This window comes from Clavelina lepadiformis, chromosome 1, assembly GCF_947623445.1.
Source record: "Clavelina lepadiformis chromosome 1, kaClaLepa1.1, whole genome shotgun sequence".
Classification (NCBI taxonomy): Eukaryota; Metazoa; Chordata; class Ascidiacea; order Aplousobranchia; family Clavelinidae; genus Clavelina; species Clavelina lepadiformis.
This window is the reverse complement of record NC_135240.1, coordinates 26,154,888-26,178,783: the sequence shown is the minus strand read 5'-3', so window position 1 is coordinate 26,178,783 and position 23,896 is coordinate 26,154,888. Positions and strand designations below refer to the sequence as shown.

Genomic DNA, 23,896 nt, shown 5'->3' with positions numbered 1-23,896 from the left:
CTCGGTACACTTAGCCGGCCTGACCAGGATAGATCGCAACTAACACTGAGCAATATCTTTTGCTTTAGTTTAAAATAAACCTCAAAGTATAGTCTTTCTCGGATTATTATGCAGTGGTTTCCTTTTTTCCATTCCTCCATCTTCCGTTAAAAATGCAGACCCCAAAAGGATGACGTAGTGTCAAACTTGAGTGCACAAAAATAGTTCTTTGCATAGAGACAGTGGTACCACGATGACCAACAACAAGATTAAATTTAAATTTTACTTGAACAAGCCTTGAGCGAGAAAACGTCCCTCGAACTCAGAATACCGGCGAGTGGAAAAAGTGCTGAGTTTGATAAACACCTGTTTGACTTTGTATGTGAAATCGCGGTCGTCGCGCTGTTATTCGTGAATAGTTCATCGGTAACGACTGCATCTTGTCACGCAGCAGACGAAAGCGTATACTTTAAGTGCCAACAGCGACTTCCTGCTATAAAAGGTAACTTACCGGCGTTTTTTATGAAAACGTGCTAACAGGTACCTGCTGTACCGGGTGCTAGAGTAAACAGTTGCAACTAGTAAAAGAAAATTAAGATCTTACTCAGCCATTCTAAACAGCAAAAGAGTTCGTTTTTCTCTTCCTTAATTGATGTCCTTTGTTTTGTTCTACCTAAAATCACTGAACTTTCGCCTCCAGTTTGATTGATTTTATTGGGATAAAACGAAAGAAAAATTTTTTCTTTCGATAACAAATAAAACGTTTTCCGAACAAAATTTTTCTTTCCAGCTACGCAGTAAACGATCGTTTATGGACCTAAGTGTAATTTATGACGTATAATCTACAGAATATTGCAATTTCTATGCCAATGTCTGTTTGATGTTTGCATAAGTTACAACTCAATGAGATGTTGTATCTAAAAACAGAATATCATACTTACAATAATACCAAAACGCCAATAATAAAATGTTCATGCGTACTTGGGGGTAAAATGACCAAAATGTGAAAGCTGAACTCATTAGATTTCGCTCATGGAATCATTGATTTCACGATTGAAGTATCTTCAACCGCTCCACATGAATTTTCCTTCATTTTCTTGCTTTCACTTTAAGCTGAAATGTTCCCACGATTTAGCAATTAACTTCCGGTAAGGGAGGAAGTGGCCAAATCACGTGACCAGACATCAATGTACTATACTTTCCCTTCAGTGGAAATCACGTTACTGTGTTTTTGTCACGGCAAAGCTTCACTAAAAGCCAATTGCCTTAATCATATAATCGAAATTAGAAGCAATTTGTTCAGCCCATAAGTGGACGAATTAGTCACAGCAAAACCTGACAAAACGGATCTAAAACCTTCAAAAATTTAATAATATTTTTCAACCAAAGTTTCTACATCTATTCGCTCACACAAACTCTCCTAAAAATTAAATTTGTCGCCTGTGGAAGATTATTACAAAATCTTGAAGATAATCATCAGAAATACTTGTTTTTCTTTTTAATAGTAAGTCCTGATGACGTCATAAGCAATGTGTTTTGCCGCTATTCGCTCCGGGGTTTGTTTTTGTTAGATCATATCAAGTTGAATGGGGAATTCTCTTTAACTACATTAGACAGAAAATGATCACAGAGGAAATCCTTCTTTAAAATAATTTGTTTTTAAACGTTTTCGAGGTGCTAAAAAATAAAACTTATGTTTGTCGAAAAATTCAAGTATGCTTTCAAAAGTATAGGCTATTGTTAGTGTCACGTGCTCAATGTAACAATTATCATCAGGACAACATATCCTCCTACGTATACCTTCATAACAGCTATGTCACAGTGCAAAAGCAACACTTGTTGGAAATCAGATATTCTTGTCACGTTATTTATCGTTACATGAAGCATAAGCCATAGATTGTGTTATTGTGGTATTTGGTGATGTTAACGGCTGGGTTCATCAGTTCAACGTAGCATAAACACTTAATTATCGTCAACAGAACAGTTTATTCTTAAAAATGTAACTCGAGTTATAGTTGAGCAATGCATGTTGTGTTTCCCGCAGTGTGCATCCATTTATTTACGGAAAATTTATCGCAAAACCGTGAATCAGACATGCAATTGCCGAAATTGGTTTCACGCATCAGTTATTACAGAAATGAGGCTTCTGGTGTCCTGTAAAAATGCTTATAACAGGGGCTAATTTTTGCTGTAGGAGAGTCACGCAAACAATTGAGCTTTTCTCAAATGATCTTGAGAAATTGACTTGCCATTGCGTCAATTTGAAATCTTCTCTGTCGAACACAAACAATCTTGTGCATAGGAAACTTTTTCCATCCGATTTCTGTCTCATTATGGTAGTTTGTGAGCCTTTCAATCAATTCCCATGTACTACCAATGGACAAATATGCTGTCGTTTGTTGCGTCCAAATGTGTGTGCATTTATTCATGTTTTTTTTCATTTTTGCTTCCATTCCAGCGTGTCCTTATGATGTAATTTTACCTACATGGTTTGATTATAAGTCAACTTTTCTAAACTCTTTCCGCCCATGTTTGGTTGCATTACATCACTCCTTTAAACGCTATTTCATGCTTTTCGATTTTGTTCATCTAGTTTGCTGATTGAATAAACAAAATCATACGAGGGGGCGATTGCAGCAAAGAATTTCCCGTGGCAGCAGTTACTGCATGATATGACGTCGCAAATATTTGTGAGATATGACATGAGCATTGGCTGCTGCTTCCAGCAGACCGTCTTCTCACATCACGCTTTTAAGTAGTCAGCAACCGAATAGATATCACGACCGAAAACAGTTTCCCAAATATTGCGCGTCAAAACTTACAGCGCTTGGTACAAAATTTTGGTACGATTAGAAAAATTCTCTCTTTTTTCAGAAAAATTCTTCCTTCGAATCCTTCCGTCCATTACAGCTCCGTCACACACGTAACCATTAAGCCCAACTGAAACACTTGAAGTTTGTCTAAAACTCATTGTGACGTATTCATCCATGCACCATGATCCAACACGTGACGTCATATTCAAAAACATGAAAAAGTCAAGCAGCGAAGCACGATTTTGCTTCAGATATTGAAACAAGTTTTAATTGATCAATTGACACGTTTAGAAAATAATGTTTGTGAGACGTCGGCGTCTTTCACGAACATAATTACTAACAACGTTACATAATTAAGTTATGGGAAACTCGGTGACCGGATATTATTTATCATATTCATTAACAGACAATAAAAGTTTAAATACATATCGTCCGATGCTTAGAAATATAAATAAAACACACACACTTTCCATCACAACTTCGAAAACTTATAAGTTTTGTCCCGTGCAAAAGTACAGAACCTACCAAAGTAGGTGCAAACCAGATCTACAATCACGTAGGAACGTAAAGGTCAGGGTGTTTATACGTGACGTCATAAAGATAATAATTATGGTGACGTTGTCTGATGTTTGCTGAACACGTTTTCATCAGTCACGAAAACACGTAGTGCGATTGGATGTTCATTGCGTTTAAGATTAATTTCCTAAACCAGGGTCCCACCACACCCAGCCTGCTGTATATAAAGGTTTTGAGAATTTGGATTGATATCATAGAAATATTATTGAAGTTGTAAGAAAATTGGGTTCATATCGACGGAAAACGACGATTTTTGGATAAAAACGCCAGTGATTTTGTCAAGTAGAACAATTGTTGTATAAGGTGTTATCCTTTCACATGACTGAAAAGTTTTGTGAGGTTCTACAGGTAATGTTTATATTAGTGCATACAGCATACAGGAACTTTATAAAGTACTGTATGTATGAAATTTAATACTATTCAGAATTAAAAAGGAAAATATAAAAATTTGATTGCTATAACCAAACGGTTGCTTAGTAAATAAATTTGTGTTTAAACAGAGCAAACATGCAAATCTTAATCAAATATCTGTGCCTGGCATTGGTACTTGCCACGGCATCGGCTTTGACGTGTAAAGACGCCAGAGAAAGGCTGAGCCGCGCCAGATATCGAGACTACGACAGAAGTAAGTAATCTTTTAGGTTTTAACAAGTATATCGTTCGTTTGGAACTTTTTGCTGAAAAGTGCTTAATTGAAATAATTTATTTGCTTTATATAAACGCAGCTGGCGAACAGTTAGAGTGCGTCGACCCATGCGACGCGAGAGGTTACGTTTATCAGAACCGTTCCGAATGCATCTACCAGAGATATTGTTACTGGAACGGCACTATGTGCTTTCTGAAAAAAGGTGAGGCCAGACCGTATTTGTGGCTGTATCGATCTGTATACTTTTTATCCAGAGCTAGCTCAAAAGCGATTCGTGCGCTACAGATAATAAGAGCTCTGAGTGACAATGGAACATAATTTATTTAACAGTCAGAAGCATAGGAAACCTGCAGCCTTCTTACGCCGTTGCCAGCGCTATAATGGAAAATTCTGGAAGGACCTCTGCTAGAAACTTTAACTTATTCGGTAAATTTTTTATTGTTTACCGCATACCATCAAAAGTGTTTAGTACTTCTTTTTTTGCAAAGACATTAAAAATTTATAATTTCAGCCTCGTCGCTGCGTTGCTATGGTAACAAAACTATTTTTTCAGGAGGAAACCCCAACTTTCCTTTCCCAATTTGTCGGTCTTTTCCCGATAATTGCGACATTGATCCTTTTTCACCAGAACTGCACTTGCTTCTTGAACCTCCAGTCAATATCCCGTACTGCCAAAGGTGATGATTTTCATTCTTTATCACTAATAATAAGCTCATTTACAAATTGCTGTTAACGTTGCGCAACCGGTAAGACAAACAAATAAAAATGTTTGCTTTAAAATGTCCGCTTAAAAATGTTCGCTTAAAAAAAATTGGAAGACGATCGTGACATTAGAAATGCAATTAACAACCATTATTTAGAATCGCTTGCTCAGCTTATAACCCAGCGCTTGAAGATGATAACTTCGCCTGCCTTGCTATTCCCGGCTGCTACTTTGACTCAGAGCTAGCTTACATTCGTGACGTGTACGGCCACTCCATACTGCCGGGTGTTCCTGTGTGCCATCTAGCGGTTCGCAATTCTAAGTTTCAGGATATCGCAAAGAAATACACAGAGAAGGTAATTTGATTTATTGCATTTTCGGTGTTATTTTAATGCTTGAAGATTTTGCAAGACTGCAACACCATTTTGCGCACGTTTTTGCAATAGTTACGTAATATTTAGAACGGAAATACATGGAACGCTTTGTTGACGAAGTGCTTAATCGAACAAAACAGAGACGTCATTCTGACGTCATCACCGGGCTGTTACATGCTTGATGTTCTTGAATACATGGGGATAAAACCGAAAAGAGCTGGATGGACAGGTAATGATTAATGATCTTTTCTAACGATTAATTTATGCATTAAACTCAATCCATATAAAAGATTGCTAATCTATATTTGACTTTAAATGTAGGTATCACAGCCAATGATTGTTACTTGATTGGCGGTTGTTTCAAGTCTCCGAACTTTTGCTATCGTCCTGTTAAACTAAACCATGTGCAAGTTCGGTCCGAAAATGACGAGTATAGAAGCACCTTGCCCACAGGGACAAGCTACTATGGGCAGCCGGAATGCATTGTTTTTAACGCCAGTGCGGATGCAACAGATTACCTGCATAGTTATCATCAGTGTATGCAGTCAGGATGCGTCCCTGACCTATCTGTGACTGATTCAATAAAACAAAAATTATACGAAGTCACAATGTCCAAAGTGCCGGAGCGACTTCGTCCCTTTTTCTGGCAGCTTGTGAACCAAAACGTCGTGGGCGCTGACAATTGGGAAGAAGAAGTTGAGAAACTGGTAAAGAACCAAAAAGACTATGCGAGCAACTATTTTTACGGCTTAGGGAACTCCAATTTCCCGCGTTTTTCTATCCAGAATATAGCCATCATTCTGTCTCAAAATAACCCTAATTCCGCCAACCGAAACCTGGCTCCGTTTGAGCAAGTACAAAATAACGGAGGCATTCCTCCCTTTCCCCTCCCAAGCTCTGGGGAGCTATCAAATGCGGTCCCAATACGACCTTGGCTAAACAAACCTGAACACACGTCATCAGGTGCAACATATTTTCCAGGAGGGGTTCCGCCCTTCCAAAATCCGGTCTACTCATGGCAGGTTCCTACCTGTCCTTTCCGCCAGCATAACTTACCCGGCTTTCCTCTTTTACGTGGTTCTTTCACGGACTGCTGTCGACACAATCCTTGCTACCAGCCAAGGTTTGCTGCTGCTGAGCAATATTCAGGGGTCGCAAATTATTATGCCGGGTGGGAAGACTGGGGCGAATGTTCGACCACTTGTGGTGGGGGAACCAAAACGAGAAAAAGGAGATGCGTGGCTCACAAGAAAAGCAACCGTTGTGACGGCACAGACACGCAGTCGCGACCATGCAACACCGGTAAGTGTCCGACCTGGTTGGACTGGGACGATTGGAGTGAGTGCAGCGCATCGTGCGGCGGTGGAGTGGAGAAAAGAACGAGATTATGTGACGGCGTCGGGTGCGAAGGGGATAAGGAGCAAGCCCGATCTTGCAACTCGGAGCCGTGCCCTGTTTTAGGAGCTTGGAGGATCTTAGCTCCGTGTTCTTCCACCTGTGGCACTGGCGTACAACTCAAAGCGCGAGACTGTAACGATACCAATACAAAACTCTCTTGCCCTGAAGCAAACAGTACTGCTTTGCGAAAAGTGGAACAGTGCACGAGCTATTGCGGTGACGTGGTGATGACGTCAGAAAGCGCTTGTTCGGCGTATCCTGGATGTGCAATCACGCGCAAATACAGGTGCATATACAAAGACGACGATGGCAGGGAATCTGAAGGGCATTGCGAGAAGTTTAAAGCGGAAGAAAAATCGAGGTGTCTGGGAGAACACTTCAGTTGCAGATTCTGCAATCTCTTTCTCCCTTGTGAAACTTTATGAAGATTGTTTCGCAATGTTCTTGACAAAGCAGTTTTGTAACGTCGTTTTCATACTTTTGTACACATTTATAGTTGCCCTTTCAATAAAATTCAGCGCTCTTTAAAAACTTTAAGTGGAATCTTCGGACATAATTTCTTTGAGCCAATGGGACACTTCGGTAACTTTAGTATATACGCCCGGCTTAAAAAGGTTTCCGCACCCGCTGCCCCAGCTGACTATTCCTGCCAAAAACCATCGCCCATTTCCTCGTTCCTGGCACGCCAGTGGTCCACCGCTATCACCCTAAAAAAATAAACCAACGCAATTAACCTGTAAACTTTGAATTCATTCCAGATAATTTTCAGAAACGGCTCGAAAGCTTTAAATAGGCTTATTACGCACAAACGTTATTATCAGAGACTGTTAATGTCATCAAGATGCAAATTTTGCATATATACCTGGCAAGAATCTGCTTTTCCCGTAATGTGCCCGGCGCAAAACATTCTAGGAGTTATTTTTCCGGCGTACCACATGGGTCTGTTGCATATCGATGACGTCATAATGGTAACTTCTACCTCTTGTAGTAAATCAGAACCAGGTCCTGGAATATAAATCAGGGAGCAATATCAAAGGCTATCAAGCACAATAACTTTCCCATTTAATCGAATAGTCGGGCAGTGATTACAAAATATAAAAGCTGACCATTTCTCTATGGTAAAATATCGTTTGGTTTTGAGAGTGCCCCACGTACCGTCTTTGTAGCTGGAACCCCATCCAGTTATCCAACACTTCTGATCGGGGTGAAACATGTGGGTGAAAGGCGGAACGCAAATGGGGCTAATTTCGTCAGAAAAGGTAACGGGGGTTTTCAAGCGTAAAAGGGCAACATCGAAATCATAAGTCTATGCAAAAAATATTACAAGTGTTAAAAAAAGATTAAAGTTAAGAGATTAAAAAAAATTAAAATATAATTGGCAGGAAAAAGCTTAAAGCAATTGTTTTAATCAAGAACAACCCACACATTCCCTTACCTGGTCGTCATAGCGAGGATGCATATAAATCTCCTTCACATCCATGTCCCGCGTAGGTTGGGAATCAGAAACCCTGTAGTGAAGACCAACCTTCGCTTTCACATTTTCTCTCGTTACTCTGCATCATTCAAGGTGAGAAGAAATCAACAAGCCAAGCTTAGGGATTTTAGATGAGTCGGAATTTTTAGTGTTTTTACACGGCGATTGAAATAACGACATCACAACAAAAGAATGATGACAAATAGCAGGAAAGTTTGCTTTACTTCAAGCATAATACAAGTATTTTCAAGTATGATATTTCTATGCGTACCCAACCAAGCAGTGAGCCGCAGTTACCAGCCATTCCCTGCCCACTAACGTAGCCCCACAGAAGTGGGCACCGCCCACTGATCTACGTAACGAGACTTGCCAGGGCCACGAATGAGGTTCTGAAGCAGTTCCTTAAAAGAGAAAGATAGCGGATGTCAATCAAACATTGTTTATCTGTGTTTCATTCATGTAACCACTTAATGTTCATCTCACCACCGACGATCCTTGGTACACGGTGAACCAGTTCCTGGTTTAAACGAGTATTGTTTGATTTTGCTTCATCGCGAGGATCTTTTATTCCACAATCTGTTCCGAAAAAAAAACATTCGCTTGTTAAACAAACTAAAAATTGTTAGACTTTTCCGGCCTTGAGTTAGCTTGGTCTGAAAATAGTTGTGGTCAAAATGTTTGGTTTCTATTAATTAGCAAAGCACTTTCGTTACCGCACAAAGCCTCGTCGGAATGGTCCTGACATTCAGCTACATCATTGCACATGACGTTAATTCCTGACACGCAGCCACCATCGTTACATCGAAAGTTTGAGCTGACATTACACAACCAGCCATGGCCTTGAAACAAAAGATGAAATAAATGTGTTCATTATACGTTACAGGTAAGTGTTAAATATAGATTAATGTAAATCTTTTTTTTAACGTATAGGAATAAATTGGATGAAATGAAATAACACTAAATGGAGGCGTAATGTTAGCTACTTAAAACATTATGCAAAGGCAATGACGGAAATATTTCACACAAATATATAGAATGAGATTAAAAGCATGACGTCTTACCACAGCCTTGCTCATCGGACATGTCAAGACAATCTTTAAACCCATCGCATCTCCACTTCCTGCTGATGCAAGCGCTCTCATCTGCACATAGGAAGTCGTCCTCGCCGCAGGAGGAGCATTGGAACTGAAACAAAGCTAAAAAATTAGGAAATCTAAAATCGCCACTTTACAAGAGCATCTTCAACGATTTTACTGGAGCATCGGTAGTATGGTTACCTCGTCACTACCATCGCGACAGTCGCGGTTGCCATCGCAACGAGCTGCCGAAGGAACGCATTCTCCGGAGAAACATTCGATCTCATTCCATCGACATCCTGGGAAGTAAACTTACGAATTATCGGCAAGAACAATAAACTAGAATCACGACAAGTTCTGAACCTGAACATCTTCTTTCGTCACTTCCGTCGTCACAATCGATGACGCCATCGCAGTAGGCTTCGCGAAGGATGCAAGAGCCATCACTACACTCGAAATTATTTTCAGAGCAGCCTGCAAAGATGTACTCAAATGAAGGTCAGATATGGTTTATTGCTGCTTGGTAGATTTAAAGAAACTACACTACAGCATTACCCTCACTGTATTGCAATAAAAGCCACGGGCTTAACGTTTGTCATCACAGTGTGCCAACGTACAAATCAAACGCAACGAGTTTTACCTTGTTGGGATGGTTTTAGTTGGCCTAGGTCCTCACAGCCGTAGACCTCTGTTCTTAGGACGGTGCAAGAGCCAACCCAAGTCCTTGGTATTATTCGTAGAAACCTCGTAACAAACGGGTGGTCAAAATCGTGATGTTTTATAGAGAATGAACCGTTATTACCAGAGAACACCTGCAAGCGATTTACGAAACGTCAAGTTTATACAAAGAAACAAGCAAGGCAAAGAACCGAAAACCTAAGTTTGAAAACATTTAACAATGTATCTGGCATACCTTTGCGTTCAGGCACAACCGAGATGTGTATTTAACCCAATTCTTTCCATCAACACTGTAGTGAATTACAAACGACGTGACATAAAAATCTCTGCCCGCGCGGAATCCTTGCACTGCAACACCGGTAAGTAAACTGGCCTTTTCAAAATCAATTTGCAGCCACTGCAACCTGCAAAATGGATTTAGTAAGTCAATCTTAGCAATAAAAATCAGTTTTTTTGTGGGTTGTAGGTTCACTATCTGCCATACCTCTTTGGTTGAGTCACGCTACTTGCCCAAGCACTCCTGCTGTTTCTTAAACGAGCGTTGTGCGCCGCCCAGTGGCCGGTTAATACGGACGAGGAGGTGATTTGTCGATTCCTGATTTTTCCAGATTCCATTCCCAAGGGAACTGGAATTGTCTGGTTTCCACCACACGCTGCATGAATACAAAAACATTTTATCGTTTGAGAACTAACAACCCAGCACGCAAACAACGATGAAAATACACCTGGGAGATTTTTTGGGAGAGCCATTTTATAAGAGATGTTAAATCCGGGTCGATTCACCGACTGGTCACTGGTAAATTGAAGAGTAATTTGATGATATCGACTTCTGAACACTGTTGGTGTTCGAGTCCCACTAAACCAACCTGACAAACGCTTCTCGCGTCCAAAACCATTGAAAACCTTTATATTACAAAATCGAGTGAATTGCAAAATTTCCCTGAATGGGAAATTTCCAAAATATGGTTTATTCGAAAGGTTGTTGAATACAATGACCTTCAACAGATCCACGTTTTCCTCTGTATTGAAAAAGTTGAATTTGAGTTGTATAAGCTGATTACTTTCCGCCTTTATTCTCCATAGACATCTTAAGTTATCCGGGTAATACCTGGGATGATACAGGGAGCTTAACTGGCCTTCTGCCACCTTGCGGTCGCGTAAACTTTCGCATCCCGAAGCTTAAAACAAAAATCATAGTTATACAATACATAAAGGTTCATAGCTACCGGTAGTTATCAACAGTTATACTTTTGGTATATTAAATTTATTGAGTTGAGTGATCATGAGCAAGCCATCACAATACACATGTAGAGAAAATCGTTTATCAGCATTGATTTAATAAATAGAATACTGGCTGACTTGCTGGCTGGTTAAAGGCAAAACGAGCAAACCAGGCTAGTTATTTCATGTTGTACGCTTTCCCACTTTTGCACCAACGAACTAGCTAAATGCTGCAAAGAAGCTTTAAATTATTTCACTTACGACAGGAAATCTCGTCTTCACCACCAGGACAATCGTCCGTTTCGTCACAAACCTTCGACCAATCTAGGCAAGATGACTCAGCACAATGGAAGCGTCCTGGGCATGGACCGCCGTCAATCCAAGTCACAGAAAAGTTAAAGCTATTCAGAGACATAACAATAGGTGATTTTTACAATTAAGGCAAAAATGAGTTTTGGAAACAATCAAACGTTTACCCCGGACCGGTAACAGAACCGTCACTTGTGAAGATGATGGTGACATCACTGGTGGTACTGACGTAATCCGGTGGCTTTATAACGCCGCTATATGAGACTATAAAGAAAAAGGGAAACGCAGACAAGTCAAATCAACAAAAACAAGTTGAGAATGGCAGCAGGAGACCTATCGTATTGTATTAATATGCTATGGCTTAAAAGAACTACGGCAAAACTTCTTGAAACTGAATATTAGGTTAAATTACATTAATTGTAGTCTATTTCATGACCATTTACCAATAAGGGACACATAATAATTTTTAATGAAGGATAATAGGATACACTGATGGCAAATCTGGACACCTTTTAAAGTTTTATTCCTTCCCACCCCATCGTAAATTTTCAAGATATCAAATTTTTCTTCTGTTGCGAATCGGTTGAAGGAAATTGACACTAACCTATAGACGAAAGAAAAATTAGATGCTCTTTTTAATATGCTTACATTGCAGTAAATTTGTGAGGATTGGATTTTTTACAAACTTATCGGGATCGGGAGATCGTATCCTCCACACACAATTGCTGTTGTCTTCGTACTTTTCCATAACATCCATGTAACTGGTGACGTAACTTTCATCAACGACCTCTGCAAGTCCGCCACATCCGGAATCTGTAACAAGTCATAACGATGGATGTAAAAATATCATTTTTAAACTATTTCTAACTAATTAATTTTTGAACAATACGTTTCACGGGTAGCATAAAAGGTAACGATCAAATAATTTTGTTACATACTGTATAGTAGTGCTATGGAAATGGATTAAAACGCTCTGGAAAGCTTTCATGTGAAGTAAACTGACGCTTACCACAACTTCTTTCATCGCTTCCGTCTTTACAATCAACGGTACCGTCGCACACCCAGTCCTTCAGGGCGCACTCGCCGCCATCACACGTAAAACGACCGGGACATACTGATGAGGAAACACAAGATCTTGCTCGTTGACAATTATTACAAAAGGTTAGCTAAAGAAAACACTTTTGCCCTATTATAATGAATAAATCTTTGGCAACTCTTGTCCTGGTTAAGGCTGTGGCCTACTTACATCCGGGCCCGCTTGCCGTAATACTGATGTAAAATCCACGTGACTGAACTGTGTCGTCACTTGCAAAGGAGATGGTCAAACGGTTGGATGAAGTCATAATTACTTCTGATGTCCTTTTTCCGTCGAGGGAAGCTAAATAGAAAGTAAGAATATTAAGTATTTTAAAGATCAATTTAGGCACCAGGTTTTACAAACCTTAACGGCTGTGCAAGCAAAAAACACAACCAGTTTTTGAGAGTGACAAAACTGTTGTCGGTAAACAAAACTTTGCAGCCGATAGGTCTACCGTGTATACCTAATAAGGTTTTGTTCCTGCCAATACCATTGTACACCAACAACACGTCATAAAGGGTTTCCGTAGAAAAATCGGTGACGTTAAGTTGAAGAACGAGGTTTGTTGGATACGCACTGATCATCCATCCGCAATTACTTGAAGGCTCGTAGTTGTTGGGATAATTCATAGACGTCAGGACGACTTCAGAATCCGAGCTCACATTTCGTTTTGCAGGTCCAGAGCAATTTGAATCTGAAAAGAAGATCCACGATTAAGAGAAGAGGGCTATGCTTAATCATTGCGAGTTAGGACAACTTTACCATATATAGTCAAGTCGACAACAGGCTCTTATGTCATATAAGCCCAAATACCATCTTTTTGAATGCGTCAATCGCTTAATTTTTATACATCTACTGAAGAAAGATGGTTCGATACTGGCAAATTTATTCTCACCGCATTCCATCTCGTCTGAGCCTTCCGCACAATCGATTGTTCCGTCACAAACATACTGACTCGGAATGCACTTCCCACTTCCGCATTCGTGCTGTTCCCAGCAACCTAGGTTGGAAATAAGATCAAAAAAATAAGAATAAATAATAAAAATAAAATATAATAAGAATAAAATAAGATCAAAATGAAGACATTTTGTAATAAAAGTGATGTTGCGAAGTTGTTATGCTCACGAATTGGTTCTTCGGATGAGTACGTGACGTGAAATCCACGATCACGAAGCTGAGAGTCGCTCACGAAAAGGATAGTCACGCGGTTAGAGTCGGTTATTACGTCACGTCCACTTTGTTCCCCATAGAAAGAGTCTGCCAGAAAAGTGACCGATATTAAGACGGGAATCGAAAAAATAAGTATTTTAGCATTCCAACACCAAACTAAACACCATTTCATTAGAAGCATGATGACCTCCGAAGTGAGAGATTAAAAGATACAACAAACTCACCGAATAAAGTCGTCGTGTTATCCTTGTCTACGAAAATGCGCAGGAAGTCTCTCGAATCTCGTGTTTTGAAGTCAACAAAATGGATTTTTACAACCTTATCTGGGTCAACCATAATCTTCCACTGACAGCGAAGGTTGTTCGGATAAAGCCGAGGATAACCCGATGATGTAAAAGCTCCAGATGGCGAAGAAAAAACCACATTTTCATTATCGCAACCAGTTGCTGCAAGGGAGGTTGACAACCATGAAACTCAGTTGGTGGTTTTCAAGAATATTTTAATAAGCAACTCACATGGGGGAAAATTATTGTTCATGAAATCGTAGGCAAAGACAAAACCCGGTTTTTGCACGACTCCGTCACTGACGAAAGTTATGCTGACGGAACTTGATGGAATCAGGAGAAATTGATCTCGTGGGTATTGTCCGCTTAAACGTGATGTTAGTGAACGATCTGTTTCGACGCCTGTTGGCGGAATATTGAAGTTTATATCACAGCAGACTATGTGCAAGACTGAGTTGATATTCAAGTGTAGTTTAAAGCTAGATCTAGCCTTAAAATGACCAATTGGCCTAGGCCCTAGATCTACAATTTTCACAAATAGTCTTTACAATAATATTAGTCAATAATACCTTCAAAAATCGAAACGGTGTCGAAATCTTTTTCAGTGTTAAACGCGACGACCTTCAACCTTGCTATGGTCCCTTCTTTTCCCAACAGATACCATTCGCAGCGCTGGTGGGGCAAATAGTAACCCACGCCCCAGTTTGCAGACGCTACAACCCCATAAGGGGACGCCAAAGTTGTAGTTTTACCGCAACCGTCGTCGTTTACGTATCGGAGGTTGTTTTGGTCTACCCTGTGGGCACCAATCATATGAACCGAGCAACGAGGCTGGGCTTCGTTGCTTTTTTCGCCACCGCCATGTTCGTCACGATCTGCATAAATTGAATTTGAAATGTAAAATAAAAATCATACCGCAAATTTATGGAGCAAACACATATCGTAACCTCTATACTCTTGGAACTGTTGAATTTACAAAGATAGAAATAAAGTCGAAAGTTATTTACCAGTTACGCAGGTTCCCCGCAACAGCGCTGTTGCAACTTCTTCTTTTGCTGGTAAATGCAGAGTTGAACCCATACGAACTTGAAAAGACAGTCTAAGATTAGCAATTAGGCTTCCATTGGCAAAATTTAACAAGGTGGCGGAACGAAAAGTGGAATTCAATTTGCTACGACTAAAAATTGATGTAATCTGCAGAAAAATGCACGTCTCAACAAGAAATATCGGTATAAGCTCATAAAGAAACTAATCGTCAGAATCGTCATCCACGCTTTGTATGTAATTTAACCTCAACTTTCTGATGTTGTAATAAACCGACTAGCCTAAGGCAAAAAGATACAGACCTGACTTTCAAGCCGTCTCGCTAAAATTTTATGAGAAGGTGCTTCAGGAATGGAGTATTCTTGCAAGTAGTCGATGTCAGTGAAACGAATGGTACTTGTAAAACTGATTGCTGTTTGCGTTGTGTATAACATTACGTATATGTTAAAATATTATCCAAGACTTAGCTATAGTTAAGGGCACAACTCTTACTATTATAAACAAATTAAACACTGACATAATTTACCTTGGTCATAAGTTGGCTTCAAGTTCGTGCCTGTTGAAATGGAAGATTTGCCTTGAAGTTACCCAAAAACAGTATAAAATACTAGCAGAAATTCTTGAATAGCTCACGGTAAAATATGTCAATAACTATAACCTGTTTCAGTGACGAATGTCGTGTTCTTTTCGTCTGATGCAAAGCCGAGAAGTTTTGCAAGATTATATGGATCTCCCAAGACTTGGAAGTAAATCAGAAGCAAAACGGCAAGCAAAAGCAAGATTGTAAACAAAGTGGAAAATACGTTGCACGCACATCTTTTACAGGAGGTGCCAGTTGGCTCCGACCTTTGCTCACGAGTTCTTGTTTTCAAACTCACCCCATCTTTAGTCGGTGACGTGGAGTCTTTACCTGTTTCACAATTCTGTGACTGACGTTGTCTCGTGTAGGTGAAGTGCAACCAATCTTCATCCAAGTCTTCAAAACTTGAGGAAGGAATTTGTGAGATTTCTTCACCTCGCTGTTGGCTTTTCATCGTTGGATCAGTAAGAGATGACACTGCATATGCTTTGTTGATATATGACGTGACGTCTCCCAATTCATTCTCATCGTGTTGCGGGCCACTGCCTTCAGACTTCCTTTTTCCCTTTATGGTAATCTTATCATCACTTACATCAACGTCTGCACGTAGTTTTAACTTGTCACACACAAGTTCAGCAGGGGAAGTTTCACTGCTGAAAAGGGTTGAATCTTTGGGTATAGAATCTTTGCCTTCATTGAATTCAGTCTAAAAAGGTTGCATTTAAATGATATTTAGCTATTTTGCTGTCCATTTCACACAGCTGCATAAACGTTCCACCAGTAAGTTCACCTACTTCAACCGTACCTTGACCGAATGTATACAAAATGCTAAGTTTTAATACAAACGATTCAAGAACTTACAGTACAGCAATCATTTTCACTTTTATAAACATATTTCGTATAGGAGACTAAGGGTTATCCGTCAATCACCTCAAGACAACTTATAAAAAGTTCAATCGGTCAACATTACTGATAACTGGTAAACTATTAATTATAACAATGGTAGTGTTCACAAACCTCTTCAGATGTCCCGGACAAGTCATCAGAAAGATCAGACACTTCAAAATACGGGAAACTTTTCATCTCACGTTTGCCGACAAATTTCTCCTTGCATTCAAGTGTAGGCCTATTTTCGTTCGAAAATTTTGAGTGCGTTGCAGTCGTCAATGAGAAGTGATTGCTCGGTTCCCTTCTGTCTTTGCCTTCTGGAAGTTCCACGTGGTCTTCTGTCAATGACTTTGAACAGTTTTCGTCAGTGTCGACTCTTTTCAGGACTTCACAAATAATTTTGCGTTTGCATATCGCGGCAACCTGAGGTAGTTCGATTTCTGAACTGTCTTTTCGACTGGGGCATGATACACTGGTGGTCCTTTCAGTTGCTACTATGTTTTTATTTCCTCTTTGCTCAGCATCAAAACTATTTTTAGCAGCTACGTCGGGTGGATCAGAAATTGACTGTTGCGAGCTGGTAGTCTTTGTCTGTTTGACAGTTTTGCGAAGTTCTTCATGAACCTTTCGTTTAGTCGTCGCTATTTTGTTCAAATGTTGAAATGAAATCCTGTCGGAATCTTTACATTGTTTATAAACTTTAGTAAACGTTTGTCTATAATTCACATCTTTTTCTGCGCTTTCTCGACGGAAGTTCATGATACCGGTTTGTGTTGCCATGCCTGTGTTTATCTTTGACTTTTCCTTCAACGCAATTTGAGAATCGGAATGAAGCACCCAGGCTTTAGCCCTTACCAAAGACCTCTTTGTTTTAAGCAGCAATGCTGGATCAGAAGGTGGCGTCTTGGGTCGGACTGAGACTAGGTTTTCTCCTCCTGAAAAGGTATCATGTTTGGGACTTGCCCTAAATTTTGCAGATGTGCTTTGAATACTGCACTGGGTAAAAGACGGCTCTTTGCTACTAGAAATTTGGCCGCAAATGTTCTCCCTCGTAAACCTAGATTTTCGCGTCGACGCTTCTGAATTTCTTCCACCGGTATTTGACATCGGCAAAAACTTAAGGGGATACCGTCCGGCGTCTTCAACGTCACTGTCTCCGAAAACACCGTAATTTTGCATAACAGCCACCTATACAGAACGAAGTCACTTTCACGTTAATGACAGTCATGTGGAGGTGACGCACAGTCGTCAGATCGATCAAGTACTTTCTAAACCCAGTGAAGTCCCTCAAAAACTTTCGAGTGAAAATCAATAGCTCAACATGTTGCTATTAGCTTTGAAAGTAAGCTTGAGGTGCAACAACGTGCTGTGTTGTTAAGACAAACGCCGCTGCCGGAATTTCTTTAGCCAAAGCACGCTCTTAAAGCGCCGCATATGCTTGTAAAATGGCCTGATTCATTTGTTTACTTTATTATAAAGTGACATTACAAAAAATCCCGTGTGAGGCTCCCCGCCTCCCTGAAATTTCGTATTTTATTTGAATATGCTTTAGGCCAGGGATGTCCAACCTACGGCCTGCCTGAGATTTTTGTGCGGCCCGCTAGTCATTTTCACTCCAAAAGTATGTACTTTATGTACCCATTTTTCTTGAAATTTAATAGGTTTTGCGGCCTACTATAATAAAAGGTTGGACATCTCTGCTTTAGGCTATTATTTCATGAAATTCTGATAAAATCATACATCTCTTAACTCTTGCAGTAGATTGTTATACTTTAGACCGCAAGTTTGGGCCAAAAAAGTCAAATTTCACATACAATTTAAGCTAAACCTACCTAAACATGTAACCTGCAAGTTTTTAACGCGCCATTTGCTGGGGTAATCGTCGCAGTGATGAACAACACCGCCAGGCTGGCTTCTGATTGGTCTAACACACTTTTTTAACACTACCTAGAGTCAAACAAAATAATGGATATCGCAAAATTTCAGCTTCTTAAACAGGTGAATCTATTTTCGAAGGTTGGCAGAAGACAAGCGGCCACTGTGGTCGGCATTCCTGCATTCTCTAAAAGTAAAACGATAGAAAGGTAGCATCCACCAAGGAAGAAATTCCTTACCCTCGAATTTGGTTACCGTTGATACTTACTGAGTTAATCTGATAATTCCAGCTTTTAATACATCAAAAGCTGATCTTGCTTTTCTAACGTTTAAAAAAATTCCTGCGTAAAAGAAAGTCATACAACCAAGATATGATGAGATTCGTTTATTATAGCGATTTAACTTCCTTCAGTATCTTGCACGATGGTAGTTTTCTGTGACACATAGATACCATCCAAGAACTTACGGATGTCCTTGTTTTTCACAGTTGTAGACTGTTGAATGAGGGCGGCTGTAAAAACAAACTTCATGTGAGCGGGGGTTAAAACGTTGAGTAACTTTACTTGGTAGTTCAAATTTTTAGTAATGGTCTCAGTGTTAGAGATATCTTACTCATTTTTAAATCAGAGTGAGCTGAGAAATATCATCATTGACCAACTAAGATACTTATCATTCTACGACAGCGAAACCTATTTACCTGAAAGAGACACAAGTTCGATGTCGTTGCCATCAATGATGAGCTCGTCCTTCTGTTTGGGAGAAGCAGTGACAGTGACTCCACCTCTCATGTCGACCTTGCGCACAAATTTTTCACCCAAAAAGTTACGAATTTCAATTTTCCTCCCCTCGTCTGTGATGTTGCAGTTGATGGGGAAGTGGGCGTATACAGATCTCATCTTGTAGCGGTAGCCCTGTATGAGAGCATACTTGGTTACTTTAGCTTTGAGTCCATTGGTTCCCAACCTTTCATGATTCGTCGCCCTCCCAATATCGAAAATCTCAACACCCGTGACCCCTGCCCTTCAACAAAAACCATGTTATATTTGGGGTCTAATGTACAGCCACTGGTGCTGCCCTCTGCATGGAGTTTAAGTTACAAGTCTCCCAGGAAAGCCACGAGTCCACTACTCGGCAACTTGTTACGTTCAACCTAGGTTACAATGCAGCTATGCTATTTATTTTATTTTTCGTCTTTAAAGTTGGGAACGAAAAATTGTGCTGGCGCAGGTGGTGGCAAACATATTAGTAGTTAATGACAATAATTTCCACAAATTCAACAGTGATTTGATTTCCTAATTAGCCAGCGCAATAAGACACTAACAAGCTTACCTTTGTTACTCCAGTGGCCATGTTGGTGATATGACTGCAAACAGTTCTTACACAGGCCAAATCTTTGCGAGATCCAAACCACTTTTCAACCTTCAACGAGTTAGGTCCAACTTTGGAGAGTTCGATCTAAAATTTAGAAGCTGATCAGTGAATAGCCTTAGCTAAAACTTCTGCTCCATCACATGTAATCAATGTGGTTAAATAATCAATTTATGAAGCTTAAGTGAATTATGACAATTGCATCGTTTGACACTAGCGGCAAATTTGGTAGCACATGTTAGCACTCACAAAATCACTAATATTGATCAGAATGAGATTTATGTTACTCTAGTTTATGGATTTATGACGTGTAATAAACTTTGCTTTAAAATTAAAGAAAAATTCTGAACATACTATTGATGCAGATTAACCATACACAGCCTACACAAAAAAATCGGCAACTCTGACAATTTTGTCTTATATAGCAATAATAATTAACTAGCTATCACTTCAAGTTTAAACACAGTAGTACATTAGGGAGATAGAATGACAATCATGCAACTTATTTGCAAGATATCTTTTTGTAAGCACATTTGTCAGACTGCAATCCACTTGGATCAGCGCATACAATAATTTTAAGTGAAAAAATACTGGTCAGTGTAAATTTTCCTGTCTGGCACAAAGCCTGTATTACAAACCACCCTGGTTTTGTACCAGTGTGACAGTCAATAATCACTTACACATTAAAAGGAATAAACACAAGAACAAATTTCAAACATTACTTCATAACTTATAATAACCTAACTTGCTCCCTGGATTATTTGAAACGACACCAGAATTGTTACATATCTAAATGCAGATGGAATGCAAAGTTGACAGAACTTTACAACAAAGAACTGTGGCTTTAGTGCCAGCTATAAAGCCAAAATTTCTGTGACATGATTTCTTGTCAAAAGCAATTAGTATTGTAATAGCATCCACAAATGCAAAAATATGAAAAAGCCAAATAGCAAACAACGCGCATGGAAAAATAATGGTAACAACCCATAGTGCCAAGTGTGGCACCTGCATGTAAGGATGGGCCGATACGAACCCAAAACCGAATAGATTCGCCGAATATCGCCTTTATGGAAGATTCGGGCGAACCCGAATACAATATTACTTATCAATTTACTGACTTTCGTAAAAAAAATGTGATCCAGTTTCCCGACAATGCTAAACTAGAGTCAGCAGTACTTACAATGAAGGTCGTTTTCCTAACGATTTTGCTTTTTCGTTCGTTTTTTAAACACTATTTTTCAAAAGAAAGCGATTTGTTTATCGATTACGTCATTTTAGAAGCAAGACTTGACAACTTTTGGAGGAAATTTTATTGTTTGGTTCAAATACGAATAGATTCGGGATTCGTTCGTGTCGACCTTCATGATATTCGGGTTCGCACGAACCCGAATAATCTTCCTCGCGGCACATCCCTACCTACATGCATGAGGTTCATCTATATGTGCGCTGTATTTTTATATTTTCACCCCGATTAATAATGAAGAGCTGGTTGCTTGAATGCCAATTTAGGATAAATAAATGAAGAATTGACGCTTCAGTGTATGCCATCAAGCCAAAATTTTCATCTTTGCACACACAATTACTCGTCAAAAACTGCTGTATTTTTAAGTCTAGCACAGCCACCAACAGTATTCAAAATTTCTCAGGATATGGCAGGCTTTAGCATGACAATCAGTATGTGGATTATACATTAACATTAAATAACAGTCTATCTGCTAGCAAAAATATAACACTAAAACCAATGGAGGTACCTTGTGCATTTTAAAAGTCCACAAACAAGCCAACACAATCACAAAAAAACAACTGGATGTTGAAATATAACGGCAGGTAGTGGAAATAAATTCCAAGATAAAACGTATGAAACTAAATAAGTTAAACCTAGACTTAGCAGCAAATTAGTGAAAGACTTTTTGTTTTTAATTAAACCAAGTGCATTTCATAAACATGTTCAAAACGGCTGAAAGTGTCGATACACCCTACAAGGAAATCTAAGCAACAGTATTATACCATTGCAATGGAAGCACAGAAGTCAACAGTACTCGCAAAAGGTCTACCACACGCACCACAAACTTAGCAGCCTAACCATTTCACTCTGTCTGCTTGCTTGCCTGCCTGTATGAAAAACTTGCATTTTAGCATATATGGAGATTTACACCAAAAAATGTAGTCTATGCTTCATGCCATGCCGACTCTAATTAATTTCTGCCACAACTAATTCTTTACTAAATGAAGCCAATTCTAAGGCTAAGCTAAGCCCTTTGTGTTAGTGCTTTTTTAATTAGTGCCTCTCACACTGTCAAAATACTAAAATGAAAGGGAATTTTAATAAATTTGAATCTTTGTATGCCAGGTTGGAATATTGTGTAATAAATAGATATATAATATATGTAATTATATGATATATGTCATTTGCCAAATATATACTGCAAAATAAGAAACACAATTTTCATGCTGGCAGATTTTGGTGTACGTAGGCCTGCATTTTCTACTAACATATATATTTTTTAGTCAGCGAATATTCTAAATAAAATTACTTTGATGCAATTTGAACTATTTCGAATGCTGTCATAATTCTTTGCCAGCTCTTACTCTGATTTTTATGCGTGTTTTTGTGACACGATTTTATGATGCCACACCACAATGGGGGAAATTGATAAGCTATTTATGCCAGTGGAGTAATAATGTTGGCTCCTTCACCACACCGAATATCTTCAGCATATCATACAAACTTTTCATACATAGGAATGTCTGGAGATCAGAGCAATATTTTAAAATGAACTTTGGGTCTAGTATTCAAGTGCACAACTACAGAATGCCTTTGTATACTATACACCAGCTACTCAAATTGTGATGTCATTTGCTTGTGCACTTCCATACTAGACTCAACTTTTCTCGAAGAACCCAACAAGTTCTCATTTAATGTTTGCGTCACGTCATTGGGTTTATTACATACTTGTCTTACAAACAATGGTACGAACCTTTAAATGACCGAAATTCTTCTTAAGAGCACCCCTGGGTCCACGAACAGTGACGATGCGACCCTTGACCCAAACATTTACATCATCCGGCAAAGTTACCACCTGATCGGAGTGGATAGTCTTCATGCTGTTGCATTAACTTAAAGCATAAAGGTAACTATGATTTTAAAACTAGAAATCAGCTTGAGTTTGGCCAGGTTGGCCTTCAACCTTATTGTAATTTATAGGCAACAATTTCATCATAGGCAATTTTATAGCCAATGAATCGATATACTAATAAACAGGTAGGTAAAGTTTCAACAAAACTAAGGCCAAACATGCAAGAAAAACGGCCGAAAACAACTCTCAAAGTAGGATTTAATCAGATAATTATCCATTCACATACCTGCCCCACACCACAACAGAAAAGGACGGCTAGGATTTTTCTCGCGATGTGGTAACTTGGAACATAGACATCTTATAAACATTTATTGTTTGGTTTGCTGAAGAACATTTACAAATAAATTATAAAATCATATAAGCCTTAATAGTTTACGATCGGGAATTTACTTTGAATTTGAAAGGATTCTAAAACCATCATTTTTCTAATCTATCAAAGTTATCAACTTATTTCAATACTTTTGTTTCTGAATAAAAGAACAATAAGCTGATAATGTAATTATTGTAACAGATAATATGAAAAAATGGGATCTCTGCGCGTAAAGTATTAACGCTCAACTGACAAATTCTGATTTCTAAACGACAAAACAGAAAAGCGCAAACAATAAGAAATAAACGAACTTGATACAGTGAACTCAAACAAAGAGAGAACAAGCTGAATGATTAACATCAAGATTCTGCGAACCCGGTTAATTTCAAACCACAAATTTTAAAAATTGGAACGATTGCTTCATATGTTACCTATTCATGAAATTATTCTTCATGAAAATCCCAAGCAATAAAAACAAGAAATTTACATTCTTGAAACATGCTTAACTTTTTTAAAAGAATTTACGAAACGGAAAAACTTTGGTATATCTGTTTTGGTGAATTCGTTTTGTGTAATTTCGCTTTAGTAAATCCCAGTCTGCTGCGACCGATTCTATTTTGATAGTCTGCAGATAAGAACCCAGTGAACTGTGGATGCTAGCGAAGTGAGCGACGCAAAATTTCTACTTTCGTTTATTAACTATTTGGATTACTCTAGAGTTGACCTATTCTGCATTAGAACTTTTATCCACCTATACTGAACTGCTAACTAAGACCAATTCGATTTGTTCACTTTTCTACAGTACAGTACAGTAGATTATATTTATAAAGAATATTTTCTGGGTGGACATTTTTTGTTTCTAGTTTTCCGACTTCTTTTATCCTGTGATCTACAGTAAGTTAGTGTAACTCTCAT

General features: G+C 39.0%; 4 protein-coding genes across 4 annotated transcripts; 1 reads left to right on the top strand and 3 right to left on the bottom strand.

The window, feature by feature from the left end:
• Positions 1-3,479: 3,479 nt before the first annotated feature.
• On the top strand, positions 3,480-6,914 carry LOC143467999 (uncharacterized). The gene is made up of 8 exons (XM_076965080.1): positions 3,480-3,716; positions 3,869-3,993; positions 4,094-4,216; positions 4,345-4,440; positions 4,568-4,691; positions 4,875-5,073; positions 5,179-5,320; positions 5,413-6,914. The coding sequence occupies exons 2-8, from the start codon at positions 3,876-3,878 to the stop codon at positions 6,912-6,914; spliced, it is 2,304 nt and encodes a 767-aa protein (XP_076821195.1). The 5' UTR covers positions 3,480-3,716; positions 3,869-3,875.
• An 82-nt stretch (positions 6,915-6,996) lies between these two features.
• Positions 6,997-14,969, bottom strand: LOC143467606 (enteropeptidase-like). Its single transcript, XM_076965051.1, has 28 exons — positions 14,787-14,969; positions 14,349-14,654; positions 14,011-14,181; positions 13,720-13,941; positions 13,451-13,582; positions 13,221-13,325; positions 12,789-13,019; positions 12,494-12,625; positions 12,257-12,361; positions 11,934-12,060; positions 11,757-11,851; positions 11,415-11,511; positions 11,200-11,339; positions 10,714-10,895; positions 10,443-10,620; positions 10,202-10,370; positions 9,953-10,121; positions 9,680-9,851; positions 9,403-9,513; positions 9,241-9,338; positions 9,025-9,148; positions 8,677-8,802; positions 8,447-8,539; positions 8,235-8,364; positions 7,925-8,042; positions 7,645-7,795; positions 7,352-7,494; positions 6,997-7,196 (listed from the first exon to the last, which is right to left on the bottom strand). The coding sequence occupies exons 1-28, from the start codon at positions 14,857-14,859 to the stop codon at positions 7,023-7,025; spliced, it is 4,074 nt and encodes a 1,357-aa protein (XP_076821166.1). The 5' UTR covers positions 14,860-14,969; the 3' UTR covers positions 6,997-7,022.
• A 135-nt stretch (positions 14,970-15,104) lies between these two features.
• Positions 15,105-18,002, bottom strand: LOC143449748 (uncharacterized). Its single transcript, XM_076950067.1, has 4 exons — positions 16,421-18,002; positions 15,482-16,109; positions 15,350-15,379; positions 15,105-15,235 (listed from the first exon to the last, which is right to left on the bottom strand). The coding sequence occupies exons 1-4, from the start codon at positions 17,468-17,470 to the stop codon at positions 15,105-15,107; spliced, it is 1,839 nt and encodes a 612-aa protein (XP_076806182.1). The 5' UTR covers positions 17,471-18,002.
• Positions 18,003-18,536: 534 nt separating this feature from the next.
• Positions 18,537-22,687, bottom strand: LOC143460442 (large ribosomal subunit protein uL6-like). The gene is made up of 4 exons (XM_076957942.1): positions 22,513-22,687; positions 19,496-19,621; positions 18,864-19,077; positions 18,537-18,677 (listed from the first exon to the last, which is right to left on the bottom strand). Exons 1-4 carry the CDS (start codon positions 22,636-22,638, stop codon positions 18,565-18,567), a joined length of 579 nt encoding a protein of 192 aa, XP_076814057.1. The 5' UTR covers positions 22,639-22,687; the 3' UTR covers positions 18,537-18,564.
• Between the last annotated feature and the right edge of the window lie 1,209 nt (positions 22,688-23,896).

What these genes read in the sequence shown, in the direction of transcription:
- LOC143467999 (XM_076965080.1), top strand. Translation starts at nt 3,876, where the DNA reads ATGCAAATCTTAATCAAATATCTGTGCCTGGCATTGGTACTTGCCACG. An exon ending in TAGAAACTTTAACTTATTCG is followed by an intron (nt 4,441 to 4,567) that starts GTAAATTTTTTA and finishes CTATTTTTTCAG; the next exon opens with GAGGAAACCCCAACTTTCCT. An exon ending in AATATCCCGTACTGCCAAAG is followed by an intron (nt 4,692 to 4,874) that starts GTGATGATTTTC and finishes ACCATTATTTAG; the next exon opens with AATCGCTTGCTCAGCTTATA.
- LOC143449748 (XM_076950067.1), bottom strand. Translation starts at nt 17,470, where the DNA reads ATGCAAAATTACGGTGTTTTCGGAGACAGTGACGTTGAAGACGCCGGA. An exon ending in GACATTCGTCACTGAAACAG is followed by an intron (nt 15,380 to 15,481) that starts GTTATAGTTATT and finishes CCATTTCAACAG; the next exon opens with GCACGAACTTGAAGCCAACT. An exon ending in GAAGCCAACTTATGACCAAG is followed by an intron (nt 15,236 to 15,349) that starts GTAAATTATGTC and finishes CAACGCAAACAG; the next exon opens with CAATCAGTTTTACAAGTACC.
- LOC143467606 (XM_076965051.1), bottom strand. Translation starts at nt 14,859, where the DNA reads ATGGGTTCAACTCTGCATTTACCAGCAAAAGAAGAAGTTGCAACAGCG. An exon ending in CAGGAACAAAACCTTATTAG is followed by an intron (nt 12,626 to 12,788) that starts GTATACACGGTA and finishes CTTTCTATTTAG; the next exon opens with CTTCCCTCGACGGAAAAAGG. An exon ending in GCGGCTCACTGCTTGGTTGG is followed by an intron (nt 8,043 to 8,234) that starts GTACGCATAGAA and finishes TGAATGATGCAG; the next exon opens with AGTAACGAGAGAAAATGTGA.
- LOC143460442 (XM_076957942.1), bottom strand. Translation starts at nt 22,638, where the DNA reads ATGAAGACTATCCACTCCGATCAGGTGGTAACTTTGCCGGATGATGTA. An exon ending in AGAATTTCGGTCATTTAAAG is followed by an intron (nt 19,622 to 22,512) that starts GTTCGTACCATT and finishes TCTAAATTTTAG; the next exon opens with ATCGAACTCTCCAAAGTTGG. An exon ending in CGAACTTGTGTCTCTTTCAG is followed by an intron (nt 18,678 to 18,863) that starts GTAAATAGGTTT and finishes TTGTTTTTACAG; the next exon opens with CCGCCCTCATTCAACAGTCT.